The 25892-nt window shown below is 42.6% G+C and overlaps 1 protein-coding gene across 4 annotated transcripts in view; it reads right to left on the bottom strand.

Moving 5' to 3' along the window:
• Positions 1-25892, bottom strand: part of rxraa (retinoid X receptor, alpha a) — a 204006-nt gene that overhangs the window by 27078 nt on the left and 151036 nt on the right. For 2 of the 4 annotated variants that reach the window (XM_080419568.1, XM_080419569.1), the window contains exons 4-6: positions 19398-19548; positions 13672-13851; positions 7159-7343 (exon numbers count right to left, since the gene is read on the bottom strand). In XM_080419568.1, the coding sequence (XP_080275694.1) occupies positions 7159-7343; positions 13672-13851; positions 19398-19548 (516 nt within the window). The remainder of the gene's footprint in view (positions 1-7158; positions 7344-13671; positions 13852-19397; positions 19549-25892) is intronic. The other 2 variants (XM_080419570.1, XM_080419571.1) reach the window with 1 other exon arrangement.

Raw genomic sequence — 25892 nt, 5'->3', positions numbered from 1 at the left:
CTTATGCTTATTCTAATTTCCCCGCAAGATTTTTTTGAAAATAACCGATCTACAAGCTCACAACGCGTCGCATCGCGACGCGTTGTAAGCTTGTAGATCTGCTATTTTCAAATAGCTGATGTATATGTTTAAAGTGTTCATGTGGCACATAGTCGCTTCTTTTGGGCTGGTTTTCCTAGACCTGGTTGCTTGTTTCTCTCACAGAATCTGGCAACACACAGTGAGAGATAGATAGAGAGAGACCAGAAGAAAAGACAGAGAAGGACAGAGTAAATGGAGGAAGGAAGAAAAACCCGGCATGACAGAGTGATAATAGCGTGTGTGACCCCCCCCCCCCCCCCCCCCCCCCCCCCTCTTCCTTCTTGAAAGAAGGCCTTTTTCCTTGTGTCTGTCTGGCTGGAGGCACATTACTAACGCCTGTTTAACTCCTGTTCTCTCTAGGTCACCATGAGATAAACACACTTTATTCAGCGTGAGGGCCAGACCCCGGCTATTAGACGGTGGCAGCGGACCCATTCATGGTGCGCATGCAGTCACTGCCCCGCCCCCGGAGCCCTGTGATTCATTATATCCCACCCCAGTGGCCAAAGCTGGAACTGCAGGCGGGGAGAATGTATTTAAATATGCATCTGGAGTGTATCTAATACATATGTCGCGTTCATGGCTCGACACACGGGCTCGTTCATGGAGGAAGTTTGTGGCGTAGGACGCAAAAGGACACTAGTGCGCATGCTCATAACTCAAAGGATGCTCGAAACGACTCAAAAACGACTCAATAATTCTACTTAACGGCAGGCTTCCGGGTGCTTCAAAACGCCACTGAGCACATTCATTGAAATGAATAGCTGGGGGCGGGGGCAATCCGCCCTCTAGTTATATTATACCTCTATGCCTCCTCCTCGCAGGAGGGAGGGAGACATGGGGGGACGACGACGAGGAGGTGCAAGACAAGAGGGAAGTGGTCATATAGTCTGGGAGGGCCCTGCCTCCCCATGGCATTGGGACTCCCCACAGTCAAAAACGTACTCAGAGTTTTTACTTAAAGGTAGGGTAAGTGATTTACTTTGGTTAAAATAAGTGTTAAATAGCTCTATATTCTGATAGTACTCATTGCTATAGAGTGTTTGTTCAGTAAAAGGAGTCTCCCATGTCTCTCCAGCTCTTTATTAAACAGAACATGCATTTTCAGTGCTCTCTCCCGATTGGCTTAGATTTTGTTGGAATAACGTGTTCCTTCCACGGGCTACGTCCTACCGGGGGAAACTCCCGCCCTATCAGGTGACAAGAAGGTCAGTTGGCTCTCATGCATTGACGGAGGCATGAGCTCGGCTCTGGGCTCCCTAGGCTGGCGGGGGGAGTGTAGCGCCCAGGATCACTTAGATAATTGGCACCGGTTGAAAAAGGGTTACAAAATTGTGGGATAAAAAAAAATAAAAAATGGTAGCATGTAGCATCTTTTCATCTGCCCGTGTGAACGCACCGTCATAACTCAGGCTTGGTGCCAACAACAGTACACAGTATAACTCAGGCTCGACGCCAACACACTGGGCCCCACCCTGAATAAAATATCCCAATAAATAACATTGCAATATACACAAACATCATATTATACTATTCATATGTATATATAATAATGCCAGCTGCCAACTGCCATGGAATCAGAATGTCAGAGGGAAATAGCGGGAATGTGATGCAATAAGCCATAAAGGGACTTGAATGATGGAAATATACGTTTGGAGCCCGTGACACGAATTCCCCAAGGATTATTATGCTGAATAGCGGAGAAATGCAGCATGTGTAAGCTATTTGTTTCACCTCCACTGTTTTCCTTTTGGATGCCCCCTATGGCATTGGTTCCCAAAGTGGGGTCCGGGGAACGTGTTAATATATAGCGTCACAATAATTGTAACCACTTTTATTTTAATCCATGTCCAATTTTAACCAATTTTAACCACCTTTTATACTTTGGCTATTCAAAAATACCAGATCTACAAGCTCATAGCGCGGCACCGAGTGCCGCGCTATGAGCTTGTAGATCTGCTATATATTTTTTTTGTTGTAAAAATGTGTGCAAACCTTTGGATATATATATATTTATATTTAAAGCAAACATTTGTAACTCAAATCTTTGCTTCTGGGTGGGGGGGGGGGTCCCTGGAACAAAATATTTTGATATGGGGGTCCGCGGCCAAATGTATATCATTTTGGGTGGTCCTTGACATGAAAAAGTTTGAGGACCACTGCCCTAGGGGTGTCAGGTTTGCCAAGCAGACGGTAGTGAGGTCCACGGTTCTGCTCTGGTGTGTCGGTGGTTGCCAGCCACTCCATAAAGTCTCCCTTCTCCCTGATATCGCCGCTGTCGGTAGGAAACCGTTTATCTCCATATTTCAAGCTCACAATGTGTCGCGGTAGATCGGCTGTTTTCACTATTACTGAAAAGTTCAAGTGGTTACGTTTGTAAGTGGGTTTTTATGAATATTCAACCAATGAAAACAAGTCACAAACAATAACTTGCGACTAAATAATAACGACACGTATAGTGGCTCCGTGGAACAAAGGTCCTTTTTTCCCCCCTCCATTTCCTGAAAAGTAGCGGTTTATAGACATACACGGTTTCCACAAGACAGCAATGATATACTATGTTTCCATCTATGACCCTCCCAAAAATATCCCCCCATTTACTCATATAAGAGCCCCGCCAGTCTACCTTCACTTCACAGGACATTTCCCCTCGCCTGGAGCACGAGTCCAAGAAGAAGCAGCGCTCACTCACTCACTCTCCCTAGCTCATTCTCTTCCCCTCTCCACCATCCATCTATCTATCTCCTTCTCCAACCTCCACCCAATTCCTTCATTTTGCCTCCTTCAGCAGGCTACTACACAGCCTCTCTCTCTCTCCCTCTCTCTCTCTGTCTCTCTCTCTCATGTTCTAGCAGAATTCCTAAGAAAGCCAAAGCTTCATGCGATGCTTTCAGGAAACCGTCTGTTGCATTATTCATTCTTCATGGTCTCCTCTCTGTCAAAACACCGCGGCCCACAGTGTGTTTTTAACAGTGTATATTTTTTCCCTCGGATGGTACTTGGACATCCTTGAGCTCGGATGCCCTGTGAATCGGCTGAGACGGGGCTAAGGGAGCGCTCGTTTCGCTTAGCATGATAACCTATTCCGTCCACCACCACGACCTCCTGTTTTTTTTGGTTCACTCAGCGCCCCCTGCTGTACCGCGCAGTACATGCAAGGTTTTTACAACACACGCGTTACCTTTTCACCATCACTCGACAACGAGAGCAGGCGCTCGCCGACAGTGAGCCCTGCCTGCCTGCCTGCCTGCCTGCTCGGCGTGGGCACTCGCTCGCTCGCCATACCGGCTCCACCGGGCACGCCTCACCTGCCTCACTGTCAGCGCCAGCCTGCCTTGTTGTCAAAAAAAGTTAACCGAAATGAGCTCTCCTGTCCGACTGCCATCCTAGGGAAAAGAAATATAGCCTTATATGGGGAGGTGTTGGTAGTTGTGGTCTGTGGTGTAAAGTAACTAAGTACATTTACTCGAGTCCTGTACAATTTTGAGGTGTTTTTTTTTTATCGTGAAAATGTGTGCAAATCTTGGAATATATATTGTTTAAAGCGAACTATTCTTTGCTTTTTGGGGTCCCTGGAACATAATATTTTGAGATGGGGGTCGACGGCCAAATACCTATAATTTTGGGGGTCCCTGACATGAAAAAGTTTGAGCACCACTGATATAGAAACAAGTTTTTCAGAAAACTGTTGGGATTTAGAAGACACTTGTAGAATCGGCTTCAGGTCTTAATGGGTTAATCTGGACTCGTAGGAGATTCTCTGCACATTGAATTGTTAATTTAAACGATCTGTTTGTTTGTTGAATACATATTACTTTTTCTTTTTGTGAGCTTGTAATGAGCTTGTAATGAGGCGTGTTGTCTTTTCCACATATACTATTTCACCTTTGGGGGAAACAAAGTCTTGAGCTAGAACTGATACGTCCATCTCAGTCCCTGCCAGCAGGGGGCAGGTTCCTACCTGTCAGTGCTAGACTGCCACTTCAGCAGTGGTGGAAGAAGTACTCTGATTGTTGACTTAAGTAAAAGTATCAATACCACAGTGTAAGAACACTTTAGTAGTCCTGCATTAAAATACATTAAAGTGGCAAAAGTGAAAGTACTCATTATGCAGAATACGAATTTCAGAATCACATGTATCATGTTATAGGAGTATCATTATTGATCATTAATCACTTATTTTCAAAAAGATTCTTGATCAATAATTTGATTAATTATTAACAATAAGAAGTAGAAAAAGTAACTAGTAACTAAAGCTGTCAAATGTAGTGGAATAAAAAGTACAATATTTGCCTCTGAGATGTAGTGGAGTAGAAGTATAAAGTGTGTATCTAATTATCATGTGGAAACTTATACATTCTTAATATTTCTCGTTATATATATATATTACCTGTGATAAATAGCAATTATTGTATCAAGAAATGGAAATACTCAAGTAAAAGTACCAGTACCATTGTACTTAAGTGCAGTACTTCAGTAAATGTACTTAGCTACTGTGCACCACTGCACTTGAGAAACACCCAGCAGCTAACGAATGAGTAAACAGAGAAAACAGACCTCATTTCCCCTTTTAATACACAGCTCATGGCTGGAAGGTTCTTGTCAAAGTCTCATTTAGAGGAATGTACGATAGTCTATATCTCATTGGTTCTCAAACATTTGGGGCCAGGGACCCCCATAAGATAAGATGTGTGTTGTTAAAAGTTTTAAAAATGATTCATTACTATTATTAATGTTGTCTTGTAGATCGTCTATTGTCGAATAGCCCAAGTATCAAATAGGGTTAACGTTATTAAACTGATTTTGATAGCTGGGGACGCACTTTGAGAACCACTGCTCTATATTATTCTGTTTGGACCGTGGGGACATAAGGGTGAGATTATGGCACAAGACAAATCCTCAATGTTCATTTAATGTCACAGGGTCCATTTGGTAGCATTTGTACACTCATAGCGGTAGAGAGAGAAGAGTCAAGTCAAATCAAGACTGTCTGTGAACTCATTACCCTACCCACGTTACCCTACACACAGGAAGATTGTGCAAAGTTACCACGCTAACCACAAAATGGCGGCAAAACTTTCAATACAGCACATGGCACACCGAGTTATGAACATTTTAACGGCTCTCTGGACGGCTTGTACTGTATGTGGACCACAAACACACCAAGCTAAACTCCATGACATGGGGGCCATATATGTCACTTCCCTCTTTCTTCTTGTTTCTTACCACTATGCTGACTAATAGAGTGTTTCATAACACATTTTATGTAGAAGGGGGTCTGAATGTATTTTACTATGTGTACTACTGCATGTGGTTTTCACCTGCGATTTGTGTGTGGTGTATTTCAGAAGGGAAGTTATGCCACTGACTGACAGTGCAAACTGGTATACTGCGTGGGTCGACTCTGATGCGACTTGCCACTATTTGCTCTTCTCCTAATAGAAAAGGTCATTTTGGTCAGCTACTCACAAGGACAGGTGCGTTAGGAGAGAGAGTAACCAGCGCGAAAAAAAGGAAGGACAGGTGCGTTAGGAGAGAGAGTAACCAGCGCGAAAAAAAGGAAAAGGTCCCGCACACACTGACACAGACAGTGACCCATACTGTCTGTATGGGGAGTGCAGAGAAAGCCAGGTCCCAATTATGGAACCACGCCAATCAGTTTCCATGGAGTAGGAGGACCCATATGAAATTTGAATGAATTAAATATGAATTTTCCCAAATGGCAGGTTTACCAGCAGGCAGTGGTGTAAAGTAACTAAGTACATGTACTCAAATACTGTACTTAAGTACAATTTTGAGGTATTTTTTTTACTTTACTTGAGTATTTCCAATTTTCAGTACTTTTACTCCACTACAATTCTTTGAACACTTTAGTTCCTAGTTACTTTGTGGATTTTTTATTATCATTACAAAACATACATTAACCACTTCAACTCTACATTCATCTACAAGCTCACAATGTGCATTGTGAGCTTGTGCAAGTGAAAAAGTACTCACTTAAAGAGGTGGTGCCATGGTTTTGCACTTTTTCTGTTTTTCATGTGTCTATGAGGTTGATAGAACTTCATTAAGCCCCCTGGTGGTGTTTTTATGGTGTTTTATGTCTTCTCTGACTATTTTGAGTTTATACCTGGAGGCTGAAACCTTGAGGGTCAAACGTGCCAATAGAAAAACAGCGCTTTAGTGACATAGTAAAAATATACCCTCCCCCTCATTATCATAACACAACAGGTGTGGGCATGAGGAGGAGGAGGGACTAGGACAGGTGGGTGGTGCTAAGGTGGTGGAGGAGGTGCTAAGGTGAGAACCAGGTATACTTAATGAACTGGAGGCGTGTCCACATAAAAACATCATTTTAACAATTTCTGTACACTTTTTTGAACAAAATCTGCTTAACGATGATGTCACTGGTAGGCGGGTTTCTGAACTGTCCGCAGCCCTCCTCTGAGACACAGACCGAGTAGAAACAAGGTCGGCTTGTAGGTCGGCTATTTTCGCGACACTGTGGTACGGCGGAGATTAAAGGACGACTTCACCCATTTTCAATATATTTAAAGGGACTATACCACGAATTTTTACTTTTCCTTCTTTTTTGTGTGTTTTTGGTCTCCCCTACCTATCTTCTATCCCAACAAATACCCCAGTTTGAGCAATCAGGCTTTCACAGCATATCTGGGGTTTTATGTAAATTGGTCTCAAAACAGGCCAAACTGATTTAGCCCGAAAGTGACGTCACTAGCGGTACAATCCCTCCCGTTTTTCAGTTCCAACTTAAGAAAAAATAAAAAAAAACATTTCCACTCAGAACCAGGAGATAACATGCATACAAACTGTCTCAATAGCGCCCCGTGCCAAACAGGACAATGTGGTATTGCAGGTGAAAGTGCTTTATAAGCCAGAGAGTTAGTTGGAATGAGTATATCTGAGGCTTGAATTAGGCTCAAACCTTTTGAAAAACGTTTGAGGGACATAAACAATATGATATTAAATACTATTTTTTTTATTTTATTCATGGTGTAGATCCTTAAAAAAAAACACGCACACATCGTCGTACAATGATAAAGTCTCTTAACTCACCGAATTGGATGGCGCGCCGAGGTTGGTCTCTATGTACGTCTCCGTCTTGGGCTCCACGGCCTGCTCGGCCTCCAGGATCTTCTCCACGGGCATGTCCTCGTTGGCACTGCTGGTGGACTCCACCTCGTTGTCATTCCTGTCCTTGGCTCGCTGGCGCTCCTCCTGAACGGCTGCGTGTAATAAAACTGGTTCCGGTCACTACTGCTGCATATATATGCATATAATATACCATCAGCTACCATGTGTTTCCTAAGACACTTTCAACCAGTGGTGGAAGAAGTACTCAGGATATTTTACTTGAGTAAAAGTAGCAATACCACAATATAAAAATACTCTGTTACAAGTAAAAGGCCGTGTGTTCAAGATGTTACTTGAGTAAAAGTACAAAAGTATTGGCATCAAAATATAGTTACAGTACCAAAAGTAAAAGTACTAGAATGTTTGCAGATGATTGCAGATCTACAAGCTCACAACGCCACACGTTGTGAGCTTGTAGATCGGCTATTTTCAAATAGGCTGTGTATAAAATACGGTTAAAGTGGTATGTTTCATAATATCATAATTTCTATCTGAAAAGTAACTGAAGTTGTCAAATAATTGTGGTAGAGTAAAAGTACAATATTTGCCTCTGAGATGTAGTGGAGTAGAAGTAAAAGTATTAGAGATTGGAAATAATCAAGTAAAGCACAAATACCTCAAAATTGTACTTAAGTACAGAACTTAAGTAAATGTACTTAGTTACTTTCCACCACTGCTTTCAACCAGGCGTCTGTATTTTTGGGGGCATGTGATTATAGGCAAAATAAATAAAAAACTTTTCATAGATTTCTTTTTTTTTAAAATAGCAGATCTACAAGCTCACAATGTGTTGCATCGTGATGTGTTGTGAGCTTGCAGATTGGCTATTTTTTGCTATTCATAATACAATGACGCATAGAGCTTAAAGCTGCACTATGTATAACATTCCTCTTCTACCCCGGATTTGAACCCGGTTTCCTGTGCAAGTGCTGATTATTTTTTTTTTTTACCATTGTGCTAATAGAGAACGTCTCAATAGAAGAGCAGAGAGACAAAATACAACCACCCCAATTGTATAAGTTATATTGTATTTCACATCTCTGTCATTTTAGCTTTCTTTGGCTATTCAAAAATAGCAGATATACAAGCTCATATAGCGCTATGCACCGGGTGCTATGAGCTTGTAGATCTGCTATTTTTGAAAAATCGTGAAAAGTTGTGCAAATCTTTGAGTATATATTTCTAAAGCGAACATTTGTAAGTCAAATCTTTGCTTCTGGGGGTCCCTGGAACTAAATATTTTTACAAATGTTCGCTTTAAAAAAATATATAATCAAAGATTTGAAAAATAATAATCACGCTTTTAAACAAAAATAGCCAAATAAATCTAAAATGCCAGACATGCACTACCGAATGCAATGGGTTAACATATATCATACAGATTGGACAAAATTAAGTTTTATTCATAAAGAAAAAGATACGTAGTGCCGCTTTGAGTGGCCAATTGCTTCTACACAGTAGAATCAAGTGTCTCCTCGTGCGTGCATTTGAGTGCGCCCCTTGTGGACGTGCACTTGCAGTGAATTCATATCTTCTTACGCAGGGTTAGATTTATGCTGAGGAGGATATGGGGGGGGGGGGGGGGGTCCACGCCTCTGCTTTTGATATGAATCCCCTCTGGTCATTCATTTATATCACGGGTGATATGTTTTATCACTGCTTCTGGTCAGACTGAACAAATGTCTGATACATCTTGATATGCTTGATTATATCACAATTTAACAATTTAATTGAAATGGAATGTTGACCACACATTAACCCTGGTGTCCATATTTGGGGAAAATGTGTCAAAACCTTGCCTTTTTTTACTTAAAGAAATAGAGGCAATAGCAGATCTACAAGCTCAAGTTATAGTGCTTAAGTGGATAATGTATGCACAATGTATGTGCAGTACAACTGCCTGCCTCAGTGTGTATCTCAAGTGCACAAATAGTGCACAACCCACTAAGCATTATGCCAGTAAACATATCCCGGGCAGAATCATCAATAATTGCTTTGTCAGCGGGGATGGAATACATTGAGGGACCTTAAATCCACATTATGCACAAACACAGCAATGTGCAACAGTTCAAGGACTACCCCTCAGCCTCCTTATCAAAGAGATGTGTTTTTCATGTGGAAGGAAATGACAAACAGCCAGCTCCCTTTTGTACACAAATCACTTATCGACATATAAATAACGTATGGACTGTCACTCCTCATTTGCAGCGTTGACTAGTCGTCAGATACTGGCGGTGACAGAATGGCTTTCAAAGGGCATGCAGAGACATCAATGGAGACTTTGTCTAATAGTTGTTTTTTTCTGCTTCTTCTTCTTCGATGTAGTGTAAATAAATGTCTACTTGAAGCAAAGCCTTGTGTTTTTTCTCTCTCTCTCTCTCTCTGTCATCCGATTGGTCTGGCAGAGTAGACACAGGAAGTGGTTTGTGCGCTGAGCAGACATGGAGACTCACTTCGACCAAGGCAACAGAAACCGCACCTCCACCCTCAAGAGAGGTTGAGAAAGATGCACACTTCTGTGTGCGTGCGTGCGTGCGTGCGTGCGTGCGTGCGTGCGTGCGTGCGTGCGTGCGTGCGTGCGTGCGTGCGTGCGTGCGTGCGTGCGTGCGTGCGTGCGTGCGTGCGTGCGTGCGTGCGTGCGTGCGTGCGTGCGTGCGTGGGGGTATGTTGTTTTTTCAAAAGGCTGAAGGCCTACTTCTGGAAACCACAAAAAAAAAAAAGTGGCTTTTTTTATGTGTTTGTCTTCCACACAGCGATTAATAAAACTTTACTGTGGTTGTAGTTTTCAAAAGAACATAGAGCATTATTGTTCTTTATGGGAGAAAAGAATATTAAAGCATATTAAATACATATATACTGTGTGTGCGTGTGTGTGTGTGTGTGTGTGTGTGTGTGTGTGTGTGTGTATATACATATATATATATACATATTTATACACACATACATACATACGTTATTATATATATATATATATACATACATACATACGTTATTATATATATATATACATACATACGTTATTATATATATATATATATATATCTTCATGTGTGCACAGTCTACATGCTTTAACATGCACACACGCATTCTCACACACACACACACACACACGCGCGCAGCTTTCCAGATGATCTTTTCTTGCTATTCCCTTCTCCTGTTTCTTGTTCCTATCCCACGTCCTGAATCACAGAAACGGGGAGCTGAAAATGGGGCCTGCAGTGGTGTGGTGGTTGGGGTTCTTCTAGGAAAGGGGGGGGGGAGAACAAGAGAGAGTGAGAGAGAGAGAGAGAGAGAGAGAGAGAAAGGGGCCCCACTTTAGAGGAACTGCTGTCTGGCGGTAGAGGTCAGCCCAAGGGTAGAATACTTGTGTTGGAGTCAGGGAGAGGTGAGGAGGGCTGAAATCATGTTAGCTTTATCCCACCCCCCCGCCCCTCCCTCCCCCGTATGGGAGAGCATAAATTCATTTAATCCTGTTTTTCTGCGGATTCGCTTAGCCTTTTGGAGCTACCGCTGCCTTGTTCTTCTGCTCCAGCCCTAGGGGTACGTGGGGGAAGCTTTTTACGCAGCGTGGAGCGAGGTGAAAAAAGCAGTAAATGATAATATCCTTGAACAGAGTACCAAGCCCCAACAATGATAGAAATAAGAGCGAGTGGGGGAAAGGGGGGGGGGGGTGGCTGTTGGGTGGGGCGGGGGGGCCAAGTTGAGGTCAAGACAAATTGGTCCGGGAAAGCAACTAAAGAATCTACCTATCCATCCAAGTGTTCTTTCCTTTAGTTTGTTCTGGGACTGACAAAGAGTGGTGAATGGGAACACACACAAACACGCGCACACACCGACGCGCGCGCACACACACACACACACACACACACACACACACACACACACACACACACACACACACACACACACACACACACACACACACACACACACACACACACACACACACACACACACACACACACACACACACACACACACACACACACACACACACACACACACGGGCTGCTCCATAATATAGAATGCCGGTGATGTATCGTATCGATAAGGCCTGTATCGATCAATATTTTTGCTTGATCGTTTTTTAAATACTTATATTCTACCGGAGTCCCCCGGGGGTTTATACTAGGCCGGCAGGCCTTCTTCCCTCTACACTACGAAATAGCAGATCTGCAAGCAAAGTAATGCATTGTGTGACCTTGTAGATATTTTCACGGAATGTTCGCCTCACAATAGGGATGCTATGGTTCATAAAGGCATTTTTATTGCACTAAGCCCTACCCTACATACTGGTAAATCCCTCTTCAGGGAGAAAGAAGTGAGAGGAGAGTGGAGAGCAGTGGTGTAAAGTAACTAAGTACATTTATTGTAAGTACAGTATTGTACTTGAGTACAATTTTAAGGTACTTTTACTTTACCAGAGTATTTCCAATTTTCTGTACTTTTACTTCTACTTCACTACATCTCAGAGGCAAATATTGTACTTTTACACTACAATTATTTGAAAATTTAGTTACTAGTTACTCTGAATATTTAGATTATTACAAAACATTACCCACTTCAGCCTTATATATATATATTTTGGCCATTTGAAAATAGCCGATCTACAAGCTCATCTGTTATTTTCAGAAGGTTTTTTACACATTTTATACATTTGAAAACTTGTGAAATGGGACATTCTGCATAATGAGTACTTTTACTTTGGCACTTTAAGTATATTTTGACACCAATACATTTGTACTTTTACTCAAGTAAAGTATTTCTACATTGCAGCATTGATACTTTCACTTAAGTAAAAAACATTTAGTACTTTTTACACCACTGGTGGAGAAGACATGGGAAAACGTCAGTGAAACTAAAGCTGGCTCCATACACTCTCAAAAGCCCATATTTGCAAGATTTCTTCGTGGCATTTTTGGTCATTTTGGTCACATCATATCATATCAGCAAACACAACCAAGGGGGGTAGCACCGTGGCAGTGGCTCAGGTAGGTAGAGCGGGCCGTCGTGGAATGGAAAGGTTCCCGGGTTCGATCCCCGGCCGGCTCCTCTTGGCACTTCCTTCGTCGAAGTGTCCTCGAGCAAAGAACCCCCTAACTGCTCCCGGGTGAGCAGGTCGGTGGCCTTTGCGTGGTTTCCTCCGCCGTCGGTGTGTGAACGTGTGACTGTGAAATACATCGTGAAGCGCTTTGGAGGAAGGCAGCTATATAAATGTAGTCCATTTGGTCTCCAGCATTCGTTGTTGCTTTAGTCATCCAACCTCAGGCACAACAGCCGGAACCACAGGTAACCTCGCCGGTAAATGAACGGGTGAATGATATTTAACCCAAGTTAAATATCACATGACAGAGGGAACGCATCTCTGTCATTTTTGATTTATTTGGCTATTCAAAAATAGCAGATCTACAAGCTCATAGCGCGGCACCGAGTGCCGCGCTATGAGCTTGTAGATCTGCTATTTTTGAAAAAAATATATATTTCGTTCCAGGGACCCACTAGAAGCAAAGATTTGAGTAACAAATGTTCGCTTTAAAAAAAGACTTGCACAAATGTTCACGATAATAAAAAAAAAAGCAGATATACAAGCTCATAGCGCGGCACCGAGTGCCGCGCTATGAGCTTGTATATCTGCTATTTTTTAATAGCCAAAGAATAAAATAATGGTTATTGCAAAAAAATGAATGCAGTGTGGTTCTGATAGATTGCTGCCCAGTGCTGCAACAGGGCCTTTCATTAGGAGGCAATTAAGCAGCAGTGGGGGATGAGAGAGGGCACGTGTATGACCTCGCTAACATTGTACAGTGTGTGTGTGTGTGTGTGTGTGTGTGTGTGTGTGTGTGTGTGTGTGTGCACACGGTGTTAGTGTGTGCCGTGTGCCTTCATGTGTGTGAGAGTTACATCAAAACCACTTGAACCCTATAGCATCCCTAATCTGGGGGGCGTTAATAGACGGAAATATGCGATCTGCACATTTTCGCCAAAGATATTTAGTGTAGAGCAAAAGAACTGCCAAGGGGCCTCATATAGAGCCCTTGGGAATCCGGTGAATTTAAAGGGATAGTTCGTTTTTTTTTATCGATTAGTCACCCCATGGAGACTTGAATTCATGGATGTTTTTTTGTTTTTGTCACATTCCTAAGCCAATAATTTGATGACGGGCAGCGGTTTCCGGTAGGACACACAAAGAGTCTCCTTTGTGTCTCCTATACCGGAACCGCTGCCTACCGGTCCGTTGGTCATCAAATTATTGGCTTAGGAATATGCGACAAAAACTAAAAAAATATCCATGAATTCAAGTCTCCATGGAGTGACTAATCGACAGAAAAAAAGATTGGGGTGAACTATTCCTTTAAGTATTAGGGTTTAAGTGGTTGTAACTCAGTCTGCGGGTGTGTTTAAATGGTACTCTATCCTCTACGGCATGTGCTGTACCTTCTCTCTTCATGCCCATGGCCAGACACTTCTGGTACCGGCAGTACTGGCACCGGTTCCTCTGGCGCTTGTCGATCATACAGTCCTTGCTGTCACGGCAGGTGTAGGTCAGGTCCTTCCGTACCGTTCTCTTGAAGAATCCCTTGCAGCCCTCGCAGCTATAAACCCCGTAGTGTTTACCTGGAGGATGGAGAGACGGAGAGGAGATGATGGGTGCTCATCACTTACACCAGTGGTTCTCAACCTGTGGGTCGGGACCAGGGTTGCCAGATCGGCTTATTATAATTTCCCCGCACGATTTTGTTTGAAAATAGCCGATCTACAAGCTCACAACGCGTCGCATCGCGACGCGTTGTAAGCTTGCAGATCTGCTATTTTCAAATAGCTGATGTATATGTTAAAGTGCTCGTGTGGCCCATAGTCAATTCTTTTGGGCTGGTTTTTCTAGACCTGGTTGCTTGTTTCTCTCACAGAATCTGGCAACACTGGTCGGGACACACAGGGAACCCCCGAATTATTTAATTTATTTGTATTTATTTCTTTTTTTTTGGGGGGGGGGGTCCCCAGATGATTAGCTTAAAGTGCAACATTGTTTTCTCACTCAACAGTAAACAAACCAAAATACAGTATAAGTGTAAACAGGGTATCTGCACATTTATAAAGTGGCAATTTAATGACTTTTAACACATTGAATGCCAATCGCGTAGATCTACGCGAACCTATTTAAAGCCGCAGCGTGCCAGTCGTGTAGATCTACGCGAACCGCCGATTCCCATTGAAATTGCCCCAGGTGCACTTTCCGAATTTTTTTGATCCATTTCCGTTTCCGGAATTACAGAATTATTTACAGAATTATTCGGGTTCCGTTTTTTTCGATCGTATCCGCTTCCTGTCTGGGATCCTGTTTAAAACTCGATTTTCTCGGTTGTTGTTTTTCTCCTCGCTGATCACTGTTTAACGTTGATCGGCTGTATCTTCAAGATGGCGGCACGGATTTGGAAACTATTTTCGCTGGCCGTTTCTCACGGATCCGCCGTGTGTTTAGAACCAAATGAACGCACACTTTTAACTTATTTAGCGAGGTCTGTGGCGACATGAAAAAAACAAAAAAACAACAATAAAACGCTGGCACTGGTGAGTACATTATGAGATTAAACTCTGGCATGGAATGTGTTAAGACACCTCTAAAATTATAATTAACTGCGTCAAAAGGAGTATCTGTGGAACGCGAGACAACAAAATGTAACGCCTCAACTCCAAGAGCTTGTCAGGGTGGGGGGGGTCCCCAGTCACTTCAAATATGATTATTTTGGGGGTCCCGCGGCCTGAAAAGGTTGAGAACCACTAACTTACACCATAGTTCCCAAACATAGGGTCAATGTTTTTAAAAGGGTCAAGCAGGGAGGCATTGGTACAATTCTTTTGTCTGTGGCATGACTCGGCCGAGGACTGAACCCCCCCGACCCCCCCGTGTCTCAGGGTGGACACTCTAACCACAAGGACCCTGAGATGGTCATTTATTTTAGTTGTCATTTTTATACGTTAAAATGCCAGAAAAGTAGATAATGTAAAACAAACAAAACAACAACAGACAAAACGGACGCAGGCAATGGAATATGGAGCATTAATGAAATAATAAATGACAATCAAATGCACCGACCAAAATAGTATTAAAGCTTATTATCTGGTTGCTCTGGCTGCAAATTGCAGATAAGTGCATTGGCCGCAGCATCATCAATCTTTGCCGTGAACATTGGGTACAATGGCGATTCGAAAGTTCAAGGCACAGTGGAGATAGTCAGCACTGAAATACCCAGTAAGAAACAAAAGAAAATCCTTGAGAACTGTTATGGGATTTGATGCAATAGTAGTGAATGGAACCTCTTTGTCTAAATAGTGCCCATGTACATGAGCAGTGAAAAGAAGATAATAAAGATTGCAAACAATTTGATTGGTTACAGTGTTGGCATGACAACCAACTGCCTCTGATGTAGCTGTCGTGGTGGAAACCTTATATATGTCCAAAACAGTTTCTTTGAAGGAAATGGAAAAAAATAACCTGTGTTCCAATGGATCCAATGTAGTTATTATTTAATCTTTAGTAAGCGCTTAAAAAAATAAATAAAAAATGTTTCATTGGCTAAATATTTATAACACCCACAGACAGACTTAAACACTTTCACTTATAAAATGTTTCACAAATAGCAAATATAGCAGATCTATAAGACAATGCGTGATGGTGCAAATCGCGATGCATTGATCAGCTATTTTCACTACTTTTGCACGACATTCTTGTGCGACAAAGTAGGGCATTAATTTAGGAAAACTAAAGTTTAAATGTGGAGACAGCAATGATAAGTAACCAGGTGAGACAAACATTTCCTGTGGAATTGGCAGGTGTGTTTTTCCCCCACATAATCAACAATTACACCCCCAGTAAGAGTGACAGAAATACAAACGGGACCAACTTACCCTGTCAGTGTTTTTGTCATGGAGGCAATTTATCTGCAAGAGTATTGCTCCAAGGTAAGGCATTTCTGGCTGGTAAACATTCAAGAGTCACGCATAATTAATATGGCTGTCCTAAAGGAGGCTAGTTATTGCTCATAAATGTCTCCTAATGCCCTGGATCTTGAAAAACAAGCGCCTTATTTTGGCATCGGTATAATCTGCAGATATTTTGCCAATTGTTACATTAACAGCTGGCAAGTTATGCATGCTTGATCCAATAATTCGCATAGACTGAAAGACAACTTTTTTACAGGGAAGTTTCAAGGTCTCTCGCACGGCCATGTTGCCAGGGATGATTTACTATGATGCAGTTAACTGCTTTTACTGTATATAATGTAGTTTCGACTCACACTCTCTGACCGCTGAATGGAAAAGGTCCAGAACATGCAGAGAAAAGGCTACGCTTACAGTATGAAAGGGCTGTGTGTTACTTTCACCTCCTCCATTAGTAGGATTTAATACATATACACAAACCACTGGAGCCATTTTTTCCCCCTCTGTCCGTGAAATAGACAATGCAGGCAAATCAAGCTAAGATAGAAGAGTCCATGCCCCTAGCATCCCTATTCTGGGCATGTCTTAATAGGGTTGCATGTCCTTACATTGGAACTGAAATGTGCACTTTTTCATGCTGCATTTTGGTTATTCTAGTGAAGCTAAGGAAATGTTTGCACATCCACTTAGCTCTAGATGCAATCTGCTCTGCTCACAGCTCGGCAGCATCAAGTATATTCAAACACTGACATTTCAGTCCCTCTGGACCTTCATCAAGCAGAAACTGTTTAACAGCGGGCAACCGTGTTTTGGTGGGACCGCGCCCTTCATCAGGTATCTCTCATACGCTCTCTCGAGTTAAAATGAACACTCAGGATTTTACGGTGGCAGACGTTTTCCTCATCGATATAGAATGGTTTACCGGTGGAGGAAACACAGCAGGTCTGTATGGGGGAGTGAAGAGAATCGTTGCTGTCCGGCAGAAACCAGCTAACTCCATTTTTCCGCTTTTGCATTTGTTTCCATAAATCAGTGCTATTGAACACCCTTTACGTCTGTGTGTTGATTAAAACAATATTGAACCAATGAAAAGTATCAAAAAGCGCTTCTGACAAAACCAGCTATAACTCCATTGGATCCTCAAACTTTATGCTAAGGTTTAGCTGACTCCAGGCTCCACCCTCTTTTGACCTCCAACCTCATTGTGAGCTTGGAGGTCCATTCAGCTGTTCTTATCAATGATGGACAAAACCTCCTAACTCCGCTTTTTGTTTTGTTTATGTCATTTCCTGAAAAATGAAAAAAATTGGAGTTAGCTGGTTTCTGCCGGACAGCAGAGATATGTTCTACTGTATCAGCTCAAGCCAGTCAACTCCTCCACAATCTTCGAATGCTACAATCTGTAACTGTGCCTCAGAAAAGTTGTTTAAAATATCTTTAAAACCTTTTTTTTTGCCTATTTCTGCTAAGCAGCACGCTACATAAGAGCTCGACTAATTTGGTTTCCAGTAGCACTTATTTAGGTGACTGCCAAAGCGAAATGGAAGTGGGGTAAAGGGGATTTCCGCTTTATTTTCTTTGCATCTTTTCAGTGTGTTTGGGTGGAAGCATTTGAATATTGTGCTTGCGAGCCAACAGTTTGACTCGAGAGACTAGTGTATATATATATATATGACTGTGTGAGCGTGTTCTTTAACCATTGTCGATACAATAGCATCCGTGTCTTTATTTCTACGTATTAATGTGCACAAAATGTCCCTCGGCGGCCGTTCTTCCAGTCGTTCCGGTATATATTTTCCAGTACCGTATCTGTATCAAGGGTAAAGCGCTTGTAAAGATTGCAAATCTCTGCCTCAGTATGAATCCCATTAGAATTTATGCTTTGAGCATGTTCTGTTTGATTTGGAACAGCAACACTGTCGCGGTGCAGCACAGTTTTGCTGCGAAGACTCCCGACAGATGCGAGTGGCTTGTATATAAAGGCCTTCACTAACATCATTCATTTATTTATTTGTGATCGTCTGTCCGTATCTCCGCACTAAGTTACCAGTAGTTAACTTTACAGTAAAGTTACAGTACTTTTATTATTAGTAAAATAATGTTTTGGGTGAACTATCCCTTTAAACAAGCATGTTCCACCTACTGCATCTTGAAGAATTGCTGCAGAAACAGTGTATTATAGTAATATAACGATATTTTTGAGCAAATACCTCAATGTCAATATTGCGTCGATAGCATCGTTTCGTGATGTGTCTGTTTGTGTTTGTTTGTGTGAGCGCACACGTCTTTGTATTAGTGCATCGGTGTAATTGCCAGTGGTGTAAAGTAACTAAGTACATATACTCAAGTACTGTACCTAAGTACAATTCTGAGGTATTTTTTACTTTACCAGAGTATTTCAGTACTCCACTACATCTCAGAGACAAATATTGTACTTTACTCCACTACAATTATTTGAAAACTTTAGTTACTAGTTACTTTGTAGATTTTGATTATTACAAAACATTACCCAACTTCAGCCCTACATACATTTTGGCCATTTGAAAATAGCTGATCTACAAGCTCACAATGCGTTGCGATGCGACGCATTGTGAGCTTGTAGATCTGCTATTTTCAAAAGATTTTATTTTATTTTATACATTTGAAATCTTGTGAAATGGGACATTCTGCATAACGAGTACTTTTACTTTTGTACTTTAAATATATTTTGATACCAATACTTTTGTACTTTTACTCAAGTAAATGTTCAATTCCGGACTTTTACTTGCTACAGAGTATGTCTACATTGCAGTATTGATACTTTTACTTAAGTAAAAAAAAAAAAAAAACTTTTACACCACTGCCCGTGTGTTTTGGTCAATAGGCTCTATCAACAGCCATATTGTGTAGACATTCACAGGTGTTACCAATGATACTAATGCAGGCTCTGTTCCATTCTGGTCAAACAGAGTCAGGGTGCTGATATTGTGCATGTTGGCTCACTGGAAACACTCTGCTACACCAGTGGGTCTCAAATTTGGGTCCAGGCCCAGGGGTTTCCAAATGGCCCCTTACGGGTGTGTAACTCTGAGAGTTATGGGGGTCGTGGAAATTAAACTAAACTAAATGGAACAGAGCCTTCATTAGTATCATTGGTAACACCTGTGAAGGAAGTGATAATATGGCTGCTGTGCATAGAGCCTATCGGCCGGGTACTCTGTGTGCGCGCGGCGGTCACTCACCTGAGGAGCGGTCGCCACAGATGGCACAGATGTGTTTGGTGAGCGACAGGGGCGTCCCGCACGGCTGGGGGGGCACCTTCATCACCCCGTTGAGGCCCAGCGGGGGCTTGATGTCCTCCGTGCTGCTGACCGAGTTCATTGGAGAGTTCAACTGGAACATCAACACATACAAACACACACACATGGCAACGGGTCACAACCAGAGGGGGCGCTATTTCAGAAAAAGAAAACCTTTTCATCTGCCACATTTGCAAGCTCATAGTGAGCTTGTACATCTGCTATTTTCATTTTTTTTTAATGTGATAATCTTCTTGCGAACACAAAACCGTTTCCAATTACACTGGCCCATTAACCACTTAAACCCGTATGGCAGAAATGTATATAGGGCTGAAGTGGTTAATGAATGTTTTGTTGAGAGAAAAGAGTTGAAGAAAAGTACTGAAAATTGGAAATACTGCGGTAAAGTAAAAAATACCTCAAAATTGTACTTAAGTACAGTACTTGAGTAAATGTACTTAGTTACTTTACACCACTGGCAGAATGCGGGATGATGAAAAGGATATTATGACTTGTAATACTGAAGCCAGATGAGCCGCAGTTGCAGTAGCACTGTCCTCATCCCGATTTATAGCCGAAAATAGCAGATCTACATGTTCAAAGACCGGTCATACCACACTGGTTCTCAAAGTAGGGTCCGGGGACCCACAGGGGTCCTTGAGGGGGTTCCAGCAGGTCCCCAGCAAAATGAGGAACAGCTTAAACACTTAAGTCCCATTTAGTTTTTCGGCTATCTGAAAATAGGTGATGTACTACAAGCTCACAACATGTTGCATCGTCCATTCTCGAAAGATTTTGACAAATATCTAATGGGCACAACATCTTTTCAAGTGGCGGTCTGTGGACGAATACATACCAATTTGGGGGTCCTTAACATGATGTTTGAGAGCCAGTGATCTACATGATCACAAAGTGCCACAATGCGGCGCGTTGTGAGCTAACAAAGTATAGCGTGACTTTCTCTCTCTGCCCACTCTAAATTCTCTCTCTTCCCCTCACAGCTATCTTTGCGTGCCTCCTTCCTCATCACTCTCTCTCTCCCTCTCTCTGTTCCTGCTCCCTTCCTTTTTAAGATCTAAATGTGGCAAGGCAAGGATCCTGCACCACCTCTACCCCAGGAATTATTTTATTCATGCTCTCGACAAGCGCCCCCCTGGCTCCCAAATGTTCAGCGCTAGCACAACGTTGATGCAAAATTGAACAGTCCCGCGGAATAAAGAGACGGGTCTTTGTTTTAGCAAGGGGGGGGGGGGGGGGGGCAACACACAGCAGAGCGGGCTCTCCTGCTCTATACTGCTTTAAAGAGGAAAGCTTAGGCCGCTAAAGTTCCTATGAGTTACCCTAAAATACTAGCTGTGCAAAGTAGTGCTGGATCTAGCCAACCACTTGGCACCACAACGTGAAAAAAAAGTAAAGGCAAAATAGAAAGGTACTGTGTGCTTCACCGGATTGAAGTCATATAGTGACCTCAGAATTATTTAATTAAAGAATTACACTGGAGGAGAGGACGGCGGTTAGAACGCTCTCCAAAAGTACTCAGACCGGTGCAGATGCCAACCACAGACAGACAGACAGACAGAGAGATAGACAGATAAACAGACACACACAAAAAAAAATCGATAAACACACATGCATGTATTCATGAAAACAGACGCGCGCGCACACACATACTCGCAGACACATACATTACACAGACGTAAACACACATGCATGCATTCATGCAAGCAAGCGCACAGACACGGCAGCGCAGAGAGACACGCAGCCTCGTATAGCCCAGACATGTTTTCATTTCAATTCCGGTCTTTTACTCGTAACAGAGTATTTCTACAATGCAGTATTGTTACTTAAGTAAGAAATGTGAGTGAAATGTGAAATGTTTTTCCACCACTGCTACAAGTCGTCGTACCAGTGTCATCTGTGTTTACGCTGATCTGCCAGGATACATTAGCCATGTATTGTGCGAGCATCAGAGATGTACACACACACATAGAGTACAAGACAAACAGCCCACGGCCACGGAGCACATGTATGAACTGTATGTATACGTATATGCACGCTGACATGTAGCCCCTTGCATGTACGCCCACCTTTTGGCTCTGATTTGTCTCACACACAAACACATGTCTAACATGTGGGACGTGAACTTAGAGAGGATAATAGCGTGTTTATGCAGGAAATGTATATTTGGACACACACGCGCGCGCATGGACACACGCGTACTCCCGCATACATGCATATTGTATGTATGTACGCACGCACACACACATAAGGTACACATACATGCATGCATGTACGCTTGCACACATGGTATATTGAGACACACACACACACACACACACACACACACACACACACACACACACACACACACACACACACACACACACACACACACACACACACACACACACACACACACACACACACACACACACACACATCTATTACATGTGTACTGTATACACACATTTGGAATTTTTTTAACTTTTTTTGGAAAATCTAGATTGATAAAACACTAAATATTTGCAGAACATGAACCAAAAGGGACAATTGAATGTATTAAAGGTAGCCATACTGTAGCAAACTACACGTCAAATTGATACACATCATCAATTGATCAAACTTGAGTGGCATGTTCGCAAGTGTGCAAGTGTGCATGTGTGCGCGCACACACACACACACACACACACGCGCGCGCGCGCGCGGAGCGCGAGGGTCCTACCTCAGTGGCCGAGCTGAGCTGGCTCCTCGATTATAGCTGAGATTGTCTCTATCCAAACTCTCTGTGTGTGTGTCTGACAGGAAGACTTCTTCCACTCAGCGTCTATTTTCAGTCAACCTGCAACTCTATCTCAGCAATATCGCTCACTATGGTGGTGGTGTGGGTGGTGGAGGGTGCGTGGGTGGCATGAGGGGGGCTTTCTCTTTCAGTTCTGCCCAGGGTGGTGGTGGTGGAGGCAAAGGCAGCGGGGATTATACAGGCTCAGAGCTGGCTCTCCAAATAGAATTACAGCCCCCCCTCCTCTAAAACACACACAAATGTGTGGGCCCCCCCCACCCCCCTCACTCTCCCTTCATAGAGGGGCATGACTGGGCCAGCTGTGGGCACAACAACACTGTCATACGGGGAAACCCCACCTAGGAGGCTCCTGAATCTTACAGCCCCCTTGCCAGCCTCCGTGTCTTGTTTTTACACAACAGACAAGAGCTGGGTGATTCAGGGTTTTGTATTTTTGACGTATTTTTTTTTTATAAATCCGAAACGTTTTGCCAAAACAAAAACATGTGGGGTGGGAGGAAGAATGTGCAGGGTAGAACATCAAAGGGTTTTCGAGATATATATGACACGAGGCTTCCCTGCTGTGCCGTGTGAGCCAGTGTTGTTTTCGTCGACTAAAACTATGACGAAAAACGTTCGTCGACTACTTTTTTTTCAATGACGAAAACTAAACAAAAACGAAATAAAAACTAAGCTACGATGACTAAAACTAAGACTAAATATACTGACAATTCCGTCAACAAATAAAAAGTAGACTAAAATGTGAGTGAGGGACTAGTGGAGAAGAGATCCAGTAGAACTAATAGATAAGTCATTTTATGTTTGGTTGCGCTCGGGTGTTGCACTCTGAAAATAGCAGATCTACAAGCTCACAACGCGTCGCAGCGCGACGCATTGTGAGCTTGTAGATCGGCTGTTTTCACCATGCAACCAAGTGTAAAATCAGCCATTACGACGCCATCAAGGCACCAGCAAAATAATTTTTAGTCAACTAAATCGACTGTAGATTTAGTCGACTAAAATCAGACTGAAACAAAAACAAATCAGATGACTAAAATATGACTAAAACTAAACAGAATTTATTCAAAAGACCATGACTAAAACTAAATCAAAATTTGCTGTCAAAATCAACACTGTAAGCGCACAGAACGCTTCCACTGAGCCCCCGGCGTCTCGTACCGTCGCACGTGTTGCGTAACGCGTTTGCGGAGAAACAGCCCATGGGTCTATGTGGTACAGTTGGGGGGGGGGGGGGGGGGGGGTCTCAGTCCGCTGGCGGGTGTCACATTCTGCATGCAACCGATATGCGTGGTCGTCCCGCTAGGCTTCAGCCCCTCACTGGTATTTTTAACACGTATGGGTATAAAATAATATGTCTTTCAATGGAGCCTTTGTCCTCAAGTGGACAGAGCTGTCGGTTGTTCACGCTCAGATAAACAATGAGCGCGTTCCATACAGACAGTGGTGTACAAAGTACTACATTTTTTTTTACTTAAGTAAAAGTATCACTACTGTAATGTATGTAATGTAATGAGACAATGAGACCCCATATTATTGAACAAACAAAGGCTCCATCCCAATGATGTCTATAGGAAAACTATCACTTACTGTACATCACCTTTCTACTGTCAATGTGGACCATGAAAAAAATCTCTGTCAAAACTGCCTACACACAGTCAAATCTGCAGTGTTCATTTATCTATTTGTATCTCCATTCTCTTCGAGGAGTTTGCAGTGTTTCTTTTACGTACACATTCTGTAGAGATACATGCAAATAGATTTTGTAACTTTTTTAATTGTCTCCGCCAGGCCGAAAGGCATGGCGAGAGAGTATGTTTTACCCCCTGTCCGTCCGTCCGTTTGTGTGTCCGTTTGTGTGTCCGTGAGCAGCTAATCTCAGGCACCGTTGGCCCGGTCACTGTGAAACTGTGCACGCACACTCCCTGGATGCCAATTCAGAACCTCTGCCCCAAATTTTTCACATGGGCCTGTTATAGCGCCACCAGGAGGCCGATTTGTGCAAAACCCTTTTACTCCTACATATTTTATCCAAACGTCATGCAAATCGGTACACAGTATCTCTATAGTCATGTGATCAACACGGATCTGTCCGATTGTCCATATGCCATCCTCATTGGCTAAGGTTGGCTTCCAAAATTTGCAGGATTGGTCCGTTTTTAACAAAATGCCTCAAATCATGAACGCAGCTTGCGCTTTCCGTGCAATTTCACACGCAAATTCCCATTAGGCCGAGGAAGAAATGCCAGCCTTTTCACTTTGGCCTGTTATAGCGCCACCAGCAGGTCTAATTTAACAAAACACATTTTTGGAACAAAATGCCTCAAATCATGAATGCAGTGTCTGATTGCCGTGAAAGGCCAAAGAATAAATGGCACCCTTTTCACATTGGCCTATTATAGCGCCACCAGAAGGCCACAATAACCTACCTAACCTGGCGGAGACCTGTGCTACGAGGAGCACTTTTTCTAGTTGTTTATGTGTTTATTTATTGCTGCTACAATGCCTGAGGAACCAGAACAGAATAATTGGACTCATATGCACGTAAAATATTGAATCTGAAGAACAGCATAATGAATGTAAACCAATGTTTCTCAAAGTCTGGTTCGGGGACCAAATGAACCATGGTTCCAAATGGACACTTTTGGGTCCGTAACCCATTAAGACCTGAAGCCGATTCTACAAATGTCTTCTAAATCCTAACTGTTTTCTGAAAAACGTATGTTTCTATAACAGTGGTGCTCAAAAATGTTGAATAGCCAAAGTGTAAAATAATGCTTTTTAGCTCAAATCGAAAAATGACACAGATGCGTCCCAGGTCTTAATAGCTTAAACAAACACTGAGGATTTTACAGTGTAGATTGAAGTCCCAGAATATCAAATAGGGGTCTTAGGCCCAGCCTAATGCATATCAAAATGGGGATCCTTCAAATGAAAAAAAAACTATTAGTATGCTATGACAACACCCATGGAAACTAAAGAAAAGAAAGCAGTGCTCCTCTGCTTGAAGGGGTAGACAAGAGACGCGGGGAGACGTAGGTCCTCTTCTTAAGACAGGCTTAGTTGGTTTCACAAAGTCAGAGGGAGACTTTGGCTCATAAAGACACTTCAAAAGGAGACATCAAATCCTAGCGCACCACCACTCCTCAAGGCTCTGCAAAACTTCAGCACTGTTCAGTTCAAGGGCACCTTCTGTTTTCACCGTGTTCCTCTAGAGCACCCTTACTGTATTTTTGTATTTTTTATTACAGAAAACGTTATATTATCCACACCCTACAGTAGTGCAGTGTTGATTTCGTCGACTAAAACTATGACGAAAAATGTCCGTCGACTACCTTTTTTCACTGACGAAAAACTCAATAAAGACGAAATAAAAACTGAGCTATGATGACTGAAACTAAGACTAAATATACTGACAATTTCGTCAACAAATAAAAACTAGACTAAAATGTTAGTGAGGGACGAGTGTAGAAGAGATCCAGTAGAACTAAAAGACGAGTAATTTTACGCTTGGTTGCGCTCGGGTGTTGCGCTCTGAAAATAGCAGATCTACAAGCTCACAAAGTGTCGCGCTGCGACGCGTTGTGAGCTTGTAGATCGGCTATTTTCAGAGCGCAACCAAGTGTAAAATCATTACGACG

Source organism: Gymnoscopelus braueri, assembly GCF_963280865.1.
Source record: "Gymnoscopelus braueri genome assembly, chromosome: 22".
Lineage (NCBI taxonomy): Eukaryota > Metazoa > Chordata > Actinopteri > Myctophiformes > Myctophidae > Gymnoscopelus > Gymnoscopelus braueri.
This window is presented reverse-complemented; position numbering and strand designations above follow the sequence as displayed.